This window comes from Micromys minutus (genome assembly GCF_963924665.1).
Source record: "Micromys minutus genome assembly, chromosome: 15".
Classification (NCBI taxonomy): domain Eukaryota; kingdom Metazoa; phylum Chordata; class Mammalia; order Rodentia; family Muridae; genus Micromys; species Micromys minutus.
Window position 1 is genome coordinate 55297225 of NC_137984.1, and position 13303 is coordinate 55310527.

General features: G+C 37.1%; 1 protein-coding gene across 1 annotated transcript in view; it reads left to right on the forward strand.

Moving 5' to 3' along the window:
• The window catches only part of RNF13 (ring finger protein 13), a 125268-nt gene that overhangs the window by 40256 nt on the left and 71709 nt on the right, over positions 1-13303 (forward strand). Inside the window, exon 4 of the mRNA XM_080929453.1 lies at positions 5558-5683. Coding sequence (XP_080785579.1) covers positions 5558-5683 — 126 coding nt within the window. The remainder of the gene's footprint in view (positions 1-5557; positions 5684-13303) is intronic.

Sequence of the window (13303 nt, forward strand, 5' to 3'; positions counted from 1 at the left end):
TTTAGGCAGCCAGATTGTTGCGGTGTCACAGGCGAGGCTTCTTTCTCATTTCTAGTAGGCACAATCTCACAGCAGGTTTCTTGGCCCTCTGGCACTTAGAATCTTTCTGCTTGGCTTTTGAATTGTTTGAAGCAGAAAGGTGAGCTAGATCCCGCTACTCTGTCATGGTTGAGAAGTAGACTTAGCAATAAATAAATGCTAATTATCAAAATCTTTAAGGATAAATTACCCAAAACTCTATACTTGAAGGAATTATGATGAGAGTCTTTGGAATTACATATTAACATTGTATAATTTTTTTCCCTTCTTTTTTCTTTTCAACTCACAGTGACCTTAAAAATAAAGTGAATAGGTTTAGAAATGTTTCTTAATAAGCCTCTATGTTCTAAGGAAATTATAAAACAAATTCATTTCTAGTTCTTTTCAATTTTTTCAAAAATTATGTTATTATTATTTTTTTTACTTATTTTATGTGTATAGATATTTTGCCTGCATGTATATCTGTGTAGTCTGTGTGCCTGGTGTCCAAGGAGACCAGAGGAGGGAATGAGATTCACTGTGACTGGAATTAGAGTTGCAAGTGCCATGTAGGTGCAGGGAACCAAACACAGGTCCTCCGGAAGGGCAGTGAGTGCTCTTGATTATAGAGCTATTTTTACAGCCCCTGAAATAGTGTTTTAAAAGGAAAAAGTTGGCTAACTTATATAAGTGATTAGTGTTGGCATTTCAATGTATTCTTTGAAAATTTTTAGATAATTTATAGGCTTTAAAAATATATTACCAGTTTTTATTAAAATACAATGAGTTGATCTTAATAAGCTATATAATCAAAATAAGTTGTTGGGAAAAATTGTAGTAGAATGTACAGGGGGAAATTAAATTTGAGACACAACAACTATAGTAATGAATTTGTGGGGAGATTTTTCTAATCTTTTGATCCAGTAAGATTTAATCTTTAATTACTATATACCTCTGATATTCAGAAAGTATGAATTTCAGACTTACAGGTAGGCATATGGTTTGGAATATATTTTACCCTTTGTCCTAAGAGAAGAGAATGTTGTTTAGTAACAACATTTGTCTGAAATGTATTCAAACAATTGTGATGGGTTTGCTGGAGACTTAATTCACTTTTCTAACGATGGGTTAATGTCTACTGCTCTATTTTGTCATAGCATTCAGATCAGTTGGCCCCAGTCTGTTTGTTTTTGTCTACAAGCAGTGACCATACCATACAGTATTTTGTTTTCCGTAACCACCTTCACATTAGAATTATTGCATCTACTGGTTGTGCCATTGCTTGTACTTCCTTGTCTTTGAATTTATTGTTTTAAAACATTTATTTTAGTTGTAGGCTTATAGTGTTGCATGGGTGTATGTACACTAATGGCCTGAGCTTGATCTCTGAGACACACATAGTGAAAGGAGAGAACCAACTCCAGAAGTTGTCTTTTCAGCTCCAAACATATGCCATGTTATGTATGTTCATGTGACATTGAATTCTGTTTTTAAAACCATATCTGCTTAGATATTTATTACAAGAAATGCATTGATCTATTATATGCATCTATGAATAACATAGTTTGCATGTTTAAAATATAAACATAGCGTTTGGCTTTTTAGCATCATAAAACATGTCTTTGATGAAAAGAAAACCAAATAACTAAACCACAGAATTTGTATTTCTCATTCATAAGATAGCTCTATTTTTCTTCTTAGTTGAAAAGTTCATCACAGACTATCTTAGATCTGTATTTCTGTAATAATGTTCTATGATCAAAAGCAACTGGGGACAAAAGAGTTTATTTTACTTGACAACAATAAGATTATAATACTACATCACTGAAGCAAATCATCAAAGGAACTCAAGGGAGGAAGATGGAGGCAGAAACTTAAGGAATATTGCTTGATAATTAATTCTTCAGGCTCATATTAAGCTATTTTATACATCCTAGGACCATCTGAAGAGAGATAGCAGGAACCACAGTGTGATGGGCTCTCCAGTGTCGGCGATTAACCAAGACAGTGCCCCACAGATTTGCTGCAAAGCCAATGTGATGGAGGCACTTTCTATATTGTTTACCTTTTCCCCAGTACCTACCTTGTGACTGGTAAAAATTCATAAGAACAATGGACTCTTTGTCAACTTGACATATAACACATCACTATTAAACCATAACCTTTTCTTTCTTTCTTGTTCCCAATTTGTCACAATAGTGTTAGCAAACCAGCCTTGAGAGACTTGAGGCCCCAGGGAGTAGGGAGCGCAGTCAGGGGAGGGGATTTCCTCTTGGAGCCAAGGGGGAGGGGAGTAATAATTAATAAAAAGGAAAAAATTTAGCACCACAGTCAAAAACACTGATCATCTTTTTTATGCCTATTTAAAAAAATTCAATGACTAACTGCAACCAGGTTCTGACAGTGGACACTTCATTTGGTGACAAAAGGTCTGAGACTCTGTGTCCTCTTTACTAAAAGCCCTCATTTAGATCACCTCCACAGAATGCAGGAACTTTCCACTGTATTAGGTTTCCATGTCACTCTCCAAATGCACCCCCCCAATTCCAGCCTCTCCATCCATTTGCCTGCTAGTTTATGATGCCATTATTTTAATAGCTGAGTAATAATACATCATTGTGTAAATGTACAACATTTTCTTTTACATTCTTCTGTTGAGGGACATCTAGGTGTTTGCACATTGAAATTCCCAAATAACCCAGGGTATTGCTAGGACAATAGGTTGCTCTCTGCAAACTGGCAGTGGTGCTTTGTTGGCATAGATACCACCCATCCAACTCCTTGAGCATGGAGAAGTGGAGCTGGTGCCTGCATGGAGCCTTCATGTTCATGTTCTAGTCTCCTGAGTACAGGCTGCAGAAAGTGACGCTGAACTCATCTCCACCTACACGTCTTAGTGCTTGTGTTACAGATGTTTGTCCAGCTTACCCTCATCTTCCCTCCTCTCCTTTCTCTCTCTTGTTGCCCCCTCTCTCTTTTCAGCCTGAGCTGACCTCCAGTGTCGTGTTTACTCCTGGCTGGGCTCCAGTGTTGTGTGTACTAAGGCTGGGCTCCAGTGTTGTGTGTACTCCTGGCTGGGCTCCAGTGTTGTGTGTACTAAGGCTGGTCTCCAGTGTTGTGTGTACTCCTGGCTGGGCTCCAGTGTTGTGTGTACTAAGGCTGGTCTCCAGTGTTGTGTGTATTCCTGGCTGGGCTCCAGTGTTGTGTGTACTCCTGGCTGGTCTCCAGTGTTGTGTGTACTCCTGGCTGGGCTCCAGTGTTGTGTGTACTCCTGGCTGGGCTCCAGTGTTGTGTGTACTCCTGGCTGGGCTCCAGTGTTGTGTGTACTCCTGGCTGGGCTCCAGTGTTGTGTGTACTAAGGCTGGGCTCCAGTGTTGTGTGTACTCCTGGCTGGGCTCCAGTGTTGTGTGTATTAAGGCTGGGCTCCAGTGTTGTGTTTACTCCTGGCTGGGCTCCAGTGTTGTGTGTACTAAGGCTGGGCTCCAGTGTTGTGTGTACTCCTGGCTGGGCTCCAGTGTTGTGTGTACTCCTGGCTGGGCTCCGACTCATACTGATCCTCTTGCCTCAGCCTCTCAAGTGTGGGAACTGATTCCAGACGTGTACTACCATGCTTGGCTCAATATGCTTTTTATGTTTAGGTTATTTGATTCTTCCAATTAAAAATTGGTAGCCTAAGCTATGTTGGAAATGTCCTGTTAGTTTTTAGTAATGTATACTACTCTGTGGCCTAACTTTTGAGAGTCTGTGAGATTCTATTTCTATAAATATATTATATATACATATTTATGTGGTCCTTTGAAAACTTGACTAGAATGTTTATCTTATTTTATTTTTTACCTTTTGGATTTTTAAATTCTTTCATCAAATTAATTTTTCTCTTATGTAATACATGCTGGCTGTAGTACCTTCACCTTACTGCTCCTGGCCACTTAAACTCTACTCTCTCCCATGTTCACTCCTCAGTTTATCCTCAAAAGCAGCAGGCCTCCCAGGGATACCAACAAAACGCAATGACATAACAAGTTAAGGTAAAACTAGGCGCAAGTCATATCCAAGCTGGCAAGTAACCCAGGTGGAGAAAGGTAACCCAGGCGGAGAAAGGTAGCCCAGGTGGAGAAAGGTAGCCCAGGAGGAGTTAAAGGGTCCCAAGAGCAGAGACAGAGACAGGAAAGAGTCAGTGGCCCCCACTCCCATGTTAGGAATTGCACAAAAACTTCAAGCTGACAGCCATAACCTCTATGCAGAGGACCTAGAGCGGATCTATGCAAGCTCCGTGGATTCCCAGTTCCGCCTCTGTGAGCCCCATGAGGCCTGCTTAGTTTATTCCATACACTATGTTCTCCGGTGTCCAAGAGCACTCTGGCCTCTACAGTTCATTCCGTACACTATGTTCCCGTGTCCAAGCGCACTCTGGCCTCTACAGTTCTTCCACCCCACTTTTCACGGGGTTCTCCAAACTTACCTGAAATTACTCAAATACTTACCAACAGTGAAATAACTTGTGATATATGTCACATTTGAATACTAACTAGAAATAAAAACAGTATATATGTTTAACAGTAGTGTGAATCTCAATTTTTCTGATACAGATGTGTTCAGTATGGTTAACACCCCTCCTCCCCACAGTTTCTCTTCCTCCCTCCTATATTCCACATAATAGAAAAATCATGGACTATTTCTGAGTCTGGTTTCTTTTGCTTAGTATAATACCTGAAAATATCAGGGTTTTACTTTTTTTAGCTGAAGAAATTTCATTGTTATAACTTCATTTTTACTTTTCTCTCATGTGTTTATAATACGATTTTAAAAATATTCACCTCATTTGTGAGCTTGATCTCGGTTTTTTAACTATTTAAAACAGGATAAAAATTAATATTTGTATATATATATATATCTTTATATACTCTGAACAGTACAATATAGAAAAATATCTAGCATATTTTATTTATAATGTGATATGTGCCTTTTCTTGTTTGATAATGTAAGAAGTAAAAGCTAACTTGATTTTTTTTTTTTTTTTTTTTGGAAAGGCTAGAGAGATGGCTCAGTGGTTGAGAGCACTGACTGCTCTTCCAGAGGTCCTGAGTTCAATTCCCAGCAACCACATGGTGGCTCACAACCATCTGTAATGGGATCTAATGCCCTCTTCTGGTGTGTCTGAAGAGCTACAGTGTACTCATATACATAAAAGAATAAAAAATTAATTTTTTTGTTTTTTATTTTAGAAATGTTGTTAGGAAAGACCAACTTACTAAGCCAACTTACTAAGAGTGGCTAACTTTGGTGTAATTGACTTATGTGTAATCCTAAAAAAGTTAATATTCTGAATCCTTAAAAAAAAAAAAAAACAAACAACAACAAAAAAAAAACCATGAAAGGGTTATGAACCCAAAGGTTCTGGGATTGTGAACAACTGTACCTACCAGAAAATACATCTAGAATAGTGTAAAGCCTTGAAACTAACGAAAGACTTTTGTTGAGGTACATTCATTGACTCATTGAGTGAGACAGAAATAACTTGTTATTAATTCTTTTTCAGGGTTTTTTGATTAACTCGAAACCTGAGAATGCTTGTGAACCCATAGTGCCTCCACCACTAAAAGACAATTCCTCTGGTACTTTCATCGTATTGATTAGAAGACTTGATTGTAATTTTGATATAAAGGTAAAATTTTCTTTTTGATATTATCATTGTTCTTTAGTTAATTTAAATTCTCCATGTATGGGGAAAACATGTCAGTGTATTAAATTATTAAGATTGAAATAAGAGTGAGGCCTGCCAAAGGAAATAGAAGAGAAGGCTGGGAGAAATTTTACTTGAATTTCATTTGTTTCAAAATGAACTAAGTATTTAGTGGCTAGTGGGAAATGGGAAAAGGAAGTTAACATAAATTTTGGGAAGCTTAGTTTTAACAAGATTGAATATAGGTCGCTACTGTTGGTGCTAAGGATTCAGGTTGGATTTTTTTTTTTTTTTGTTGCTGTTGTTTATTTATTTATTTATTTTGTCATCGAGAGTTGTGATTTAATAGTGGAATATTGCTTGATTTAATATAACAATGGAAACTTAACTTCACCCTTCAATTCTATACCTTAACTTTTATGTTATGGATAAAATGCTTAACTCTTACCTTTATCAAACTGACATGGGGATTCTTTTGTAATTCATTTATTCTGTCCCTGCATTGGGCTTTGTCGTCCACAGTTGGGGAAAGCGGACATTTCAGACATTAATGCAGAACTCACTATAGAACTTGCCTTGCTTTTGTATTTATTACTATTTAACAACAACAACCACCACAACATAGTCTCTTTATGTAGCTCTGACTGTCATGGAACTCTCTCTATAGAACAGGCTGGCTTCACAGGGATCCGTCTGCCTCTCCACTTCTGGGTTTAAAGTCGTGCACCAGTTAGTCTGGCTGTCATTATTATTAAAAGAAAAAAAAAATTTAGGCCAGTTATGTCAGCTAAAGTTAATCTGAGCAAAGCCAAAGAAAAATGATTTGTGAGTCAAGCACCTTTAGAATCACAGGCGATTGTGAAAATCTACCCAGCACCTTGATCGCCAGGAGTGATAAAGAAATAGAGTAACACATAGAACACAGCTTAATTGGCTACAGTCAATTTGATTGTATCAAAATTTGATGACAGCTTAGTTAGCCTGTCATCAGTGGCTCCTGCTACCCTCAAAGCTCAGAACTGTATGCAATTCTATATGGTTTTGTCTAAGATCCAGTTAGGATCTTAGAGCACACTCTACCATTAATTTCATCTAAGGCTCTGTTACCAGCGATGCTCTGAGGCCTGGACTCAGTCTGTTGTGGACTAATTGGCAGAGGAACTGTGTGAGTCTATGAGACACAAAATGTCAATGTTATTTGTTAGATACATGCAAAGCTCTCTCACAGTAGACAGAATATGTTGTTTTCACACATTTTTTACATATTTTGGTCAGACTTGGTCTGTTCAATAAGAAACACCTTTCTGAACTTTTGACTCTCAACTTTCATTACATGGAAGTAATGAGACTTCTCTAAAAGCTCATTAAAAAAATAAAATAATGATTGTAAAGGGACCTGAAAATATAGAGGAGTTGCACAGCATGCATATCATTGCTGTTGTAAATTACTTCCAAATTTGGACTCAGTTCCCTTTAAATAAGAAATAAATTAGTGTGCAAGTCAAACAGGGGTTGCCTAGTCACAGGGTTGTTTATGGAACTTTAACTTAAACTATTTCAATATTTGACCCAGAAGCAAGCTTAATACAAATTGTCCCAACTAAAATAAAATACAGTAACAAATTAATTTTTCTATAATTAAAATGAAAACTAAACCAATGATATTGACTCAAGTTTGTCAGTTTGTAAGTGTAATTTCTGAATTAGTACAGGCTTCAGTGAAAAAGAAGCTAGGATGGTTTGTTGTTTGGTAGAACTTTTCTTATTAGTTGGAGACTGGAGAAAGTTAACTTAGGAAGTGTGAGAACCGCTTTCATTGCCTATGCACTTTAAGGATGGTTGGGCAGGCAGGCATTTTAGCTGTTTCTTTGTGCTGTGACATGTCCTCATCACGAGTCTGAGTGTGTCCCATAGATGCCACTTCCTACCTTCCGATTTTAACTGTGCTGCAGCCACGCTCCATTTATGGCATGTTGACAGCACTTTCATGTTTTACTTAATTATCTTAGTCTAAGACTTTTGTCCAGCATGATCATTGTCCTCCATTACCTGGTTATTTATATGCTGCTGACATGGTACTTCCTCCGGAAGCTTTACTTCTCTTTATCCACTCTGGGTTACTGGTAGAGGCTCATTAAATCAAGTCATGCAACAGTTAGCTTTCTGCTGCTGTGCATAAGGCATCCTTAAGGAATACATATGTGTGATGGGAGAGAGATGGCTTGGTAGTCAGAGTGCATATGGCCCGGGGAGGGAACCTGAGTTTATCACAGCACCCACATTAGGAAACGTAGTAATGCCTGTAACTCCTGCTTCTGGGGATCTCACGCCTGTAGCCTGCATGTAGACCTGCACTCATGTACACATGCCAACACACACACACACACATACACACACACACACACACACACACACTAAAACATATATGTAGAAAACTTGTAGAAATGTTTAAATTAAGTCATTTTCATTTTAGGGAGGATGATGTTAACATTTTTCCCCGTTAGACTTTATCATATAAACAGTCTCAAATGGATAAAATTTTTAGTTGGTTGTTCGTTTTTATAACTGTTATTTTTTCTTTGAAGATACACTTAATGAATCTTAGGTAATTTCCTTTGATTTTTACCTTTTTCGTACTTCTATTATATCAGAGGTATCCATTTAGGGGAACGTGGTTCTAATCAAGGATTGAAAATACATTTGTATATTTGAGCCCAAATGCCTTGAGTATAGGATCCAGGCATCAGGTGTCAGCTGTTGGCATTGCATAATTGTCCCCTTGTAGATAAGTATAATGGAAAAAAGTCACAGTTTTAAAGAAACTTAGTTATTGGTAAATGACATTTATTTAGTGACTCAATATCAGTTGTAAAATTCTGCTATGGATTAAAAAGGACAGTTTAGTAACATTAGTATGTGATGTAGAACACACAGGCTATTCCTAATAGTACTAATTATTGACTACCTATCTAGGTAATTTAAGGAAGGGTGAAATTATCTTAGGTAATGGAGAAACATATAATTTTACCTCAGAAAGAATTTCTGATGAGTAATTCTATTTATTATTAATTTCTGATGTGTTTTCCCAGCTTCCAGACTGATTATTATACAGTTTTATATTACATATAGAATCCAATTATTTATAGTGTAGATACAGAGTCTTTTTCTGAATTTTACACAGTATCTTTCTAATAGTCAATAGTTGTTCATTTACGTCCATTTGTAATTTTGTTTGAATGCACCGGCTTAAGTGAATGGAAGAAAACTGACTTACATGTGTGTCCTGAACACAGCGTACTCACATTGCTCTGCCGTATGAATAGTGTTTAGGGAAGAGAAAGACGACCTATGACATGCATTGATCACTGGTAAAAGCAGCTTATGGTGAGGGTCCAGGATTCCTTGGAGGACACCTTGTTGGAGTAGGTTTTCATCTGCCACCACTGGTTCCAGAGGTTCCATGTCAGGCATGGCAGCAGCACCTCCTTGCTGAACTTATCGTCATTTATTTTAGATAAGTTCTTAAGAGTACCCGTGCTGGCATGACAGTCGCCATGTAGTCTGGGCTGCTCTTGAACTTGCAGCGGTCCTCCTGCCTACCTTTATTTTGTGCTGGAAAATCTGTGACAGGAAATATTTCTTCAGGCCAGGGAAAATCACAGGAAAGCATTTTCTACTTCTTGTTTGCGACAGAGTTCTCATTATTTCTGCCTCCCTCTGCCTTTTGAGTGCTGGAATTAAAGGTATGTGCCACCATGACTGGCACATTTGTACTTCTTTTTGTGAAGAAAGCATATTCTTTTTGTCCAGTAACAACATTTTCTCCCTCTTGCTAGATGCTAGCTTATTTTTTTTCTCTAATTTGGCTCCTTAGCATTATAGCTAATATTTTACGTAGTTTTGGGTATTAAATCTTAAATGTGGCCTAGGGACACCAGAACAGTGAGTGAACATTAAAGGATCTGTCACTGGGGGGCTCTGAGAATCATCATTCTGATTGTGATTGCTCTGTTACTGTCATTTGTCACTCTAGACAGTCTTCGAGGGCAGACGGCAAATTCAGATTTCTTTTGGTCCTGTTAATGAACTTCTTGAAAGCTTGTGTTCAGTAATGAGCCCGTTGGAATGCCACCTCTGCTGTGTTAGGTTGAGAAATATTAAGATAGGTTGGAATATAAATTCTGATAGCACTAAAAAAGTAATATAAGTATAAACTTGAATAGATATTTAATTTTATTATGCATTTTAATATACATAAGAACCTAAAGAATGCCATTTGAAGATGTGGAACCCTAGTACTTGGATGTTTAGGCAGCGTTTTCACTAGACTCATTAATTTGAGCTGCTAAGAAATTATTGAATTTTAAATGTTGGGTTGTGAAAGGGTGTGTGTGTGTGTGTGTGTGTGTGTGTGTGCGCGTGTGTGTGTGCGTGGGTGCGTGTATCTCAGTAAGAGACTCTGATTTAGTGTAGCTTTTTGTATTAATGAATGAGGATGGAGCACTTGCAAATTCAAAGATAATTATCATTTTTCATTTTAGCATCAATTGTGTCTCCCAATATCTAAGACTTCCTTACCCATGTGCCTCATTGTGATTTTAAGTATGATATTGGGCCATACTTACCATAAAATTTTTCACTTTTTAAAGTTCTAAGTACCCCAGCTCCTATTTTTTTTCTCAAAATGAATAACTTTCAGTACAACAAAGAAGCTTCCACAGTACAAAATAGTTCTAAAGAAATAAATGCACTTCAGTGCTAAGCCTGCAAAAGCATGCGGAGTGGGCTGTTAGCCGCAGGTCAACTGTGAGCCTTCACTGTAAGTGCCACAAAAACCCCCGCACTAAAGTACTTCTGACAGCCTGCCTTGGGATTTCTGGGCACTTTGATTTTATTTTATAAAGAGAATAGCTTTCTTAGGTTCAGTTTTTCCTTTCTCTACTACAGAAGCGAATGTGAGGGCTGAAAGCCACTGGATGACTGAGTAGGTGGTCAGGGAAGAGTGAAGCTAGGGTGGGGTGCTAACATCTGACTCTTGCTGAAGAGCGAGGGCTTGCTTGTTCATCATCGGGAGAAGCTCAGGCCATGTTTGGTGCTCTTTACTTGACAACACTTGGAAAATTGAGTATTTCTTGAGGAATAGTATTTCTACAATGACTGAAGAAAGTTTTATGGCTCTGAGAGAACAAAGCCACAGATAAAAGTAGTTTATTTTCCTGATATGTATCTTGTAGGGTAAGAGCTGGATAATAGATATCTTTGTTGCAATTTAAGCAGCTATATGATAGATGTTCTTCTAGAATTGAAATATATACAATGAATCAGGGCTATTCTTTTCTCATGTAATATAAAGTCTCACGTTCACAATACTCCAAGTCAGGTGCCGCTGTGCACCTGTAGTTCTAGGTAGTTCCAAAAGTTTCAGCTTCAGTTAGAAGACTCAGAAAGACTGATTGAGCCAAGGAATTCGACATCAAATAGTGAATTAGCATAGTTAGCATAGCGACACCTCACCTAAAACTAGGACAAAAGTCCCCAACAAAACAGCAGCAGCAGCAAAGGCAGCAACAGGCTAACAGTGACTTTGTAAAAAGAATTCAGCTTCTTTTCTTTAATTCCTTGTTACTTTGAGGAATATTGGAGTTCTTGGCCCTGGTGTTTACTTTTGTTTTTGCTTTTTTTTGGAAGATCTTAATTACTGGTTTTTCATTAGGTACCAGGAGCCCATTTAAGTTTTTTATTTATGAAATTTATTTGAAATTTCTTATTTCAAATTTATTATTTGACTTTGCTTGGAAGGTTGTATCAAGAAATCTATCTATGTCTTTCAGGCTTTCTGGTTTGGGGTGCTCCTTTTCTGTCACTAACTGAATTTGGATCTGTTCTTGGTTAATTTGCTTAATGTTTGTCAGTCTTGTTGATTTTCTGAAAGAACCATGTGTTTCGTTGAATCTTTGTTTGTGTTTGCCTGTGTTTCATTAGTTTCAGCCCTGAGTTTATTTCTTCCTAGTCACCCTTTTTTTGGGGGGGGGGTGGGAGGGAGAGTGTTATTTCTTCCTGTCTTTATAGAACTTTCAAGTGTATACTTTTTCAGTGTTTGGTTGAAATGTTTCTGTAGGTGTCTGTTAGGTTCATTTGATTTATGATATCCTTTAACTCCAATGGGGCTCATTTAGTTTGGATGACTTGTCTACTGGTGAGAATGAAGTACTTAAATTTCCCATTCGGACTGCGTAAGGATCAGAATGTGATTCTTAGCTGTAGTAGTATTTTCTTTATGAAACTGGGTGACCTTGTATTTGGTGTATAAATGTTGAGAAGTATGATAGTCTCTTGGTGGATTCTTTTCTTTAGTCAGTATGTATCTTCTTTTCTTATATCTTACTAGTTTTTTTTTTTTTTTTTTTTTTTTTTTTTTTTTTTTTGTAATCTACTCTGTTAGATATGAGAAGGGCTATACATACTTGTGTTTTGGTTCCATTTGCTTGGATCACCTTTTTCCAGCCTTTTGCCCAAAGGTAGTGTTCGCTCTTGGTGGTGAGATGTGTTTACTGGAAGGAGGAGAAAGATAGTTCCTGCTTCTAATCTAGTCTCCTAGTCTCTGTCTTTTAGTGGGCCTTTGAGACCATGAATCTTGAGTTACTGAACAGTGTTTATTACTTCCTGCTATTTTTCTGTTGTATTATTTATCTCCCCTCTCTTTTTTAATTTTAACACTTATTTTGCTTATTGATTTAAGAATATATCAACTCTAGCATCTTTCAACTCTTTCGTGAATGCTGTAACAACTCACTGCAGCACAGTGATCTCCCTTTATTGTTTTTCTTCCATTGAAGATATTTTTTCTTTTATTGAAAATAGGTTATTTTCTCATTTAATATATCTTGATTGTGGTTCCCCTCTCTTTCCTCTTTCCAGTTTTTTTTTCTTCCTTCCCTCTCATCTGGATCCATTCATTCTCTATCTCTCTTTTTTTTTTTTAAAGAGTACTTTTTGCTCATTGTGGCTAGTGAGACCTTGGTGCACACTATCAAACCTTTGGGGAAAAAAAAGGACCAAGCACTGACAAAAATGTATTTGTATACATTTATGCAAAAATGCTTAAAATTTTTTCTTTTATCTTTGTTTTTTAAAATAAAGTTGTTCAAAAAATAAAAAAATAAAATAAAAAGAAGAGGCCTAAGAATTTCATGAAGCCATTGTTTTCAGTAGCTGAGTAGTACTCCATTGTATGTCCTTCAACAGATACAGAAAATGTGTTACATTTATACAATAGAGTACTACTCAGCTATTTCTCCAGGCTCTATTTTCTTGATTCTTTGTGTTAAGTGATTTTGTTATGTTTTATGTAAAGGTTTTGTTGCCTTAAAAAACAACATGTAATTTGTTTTGATTAGTTATTTGTAGGTGAGCTTGATCCTTTCAGAATTTGAATTTATTAATCAGTGGTAATATTTATTGTTAATTACCTTTAACTACTGTTTTCTGTTGATGAAAGTATGTTCTTCCTTGTTTCCTTATTGCAGTAAAAATTAAAAAGGTTCTGTTGCTACCGTTCCTGTGGTCTCACTCCACGCGGGAGCTGCTCCAGTGTGGAGGTGG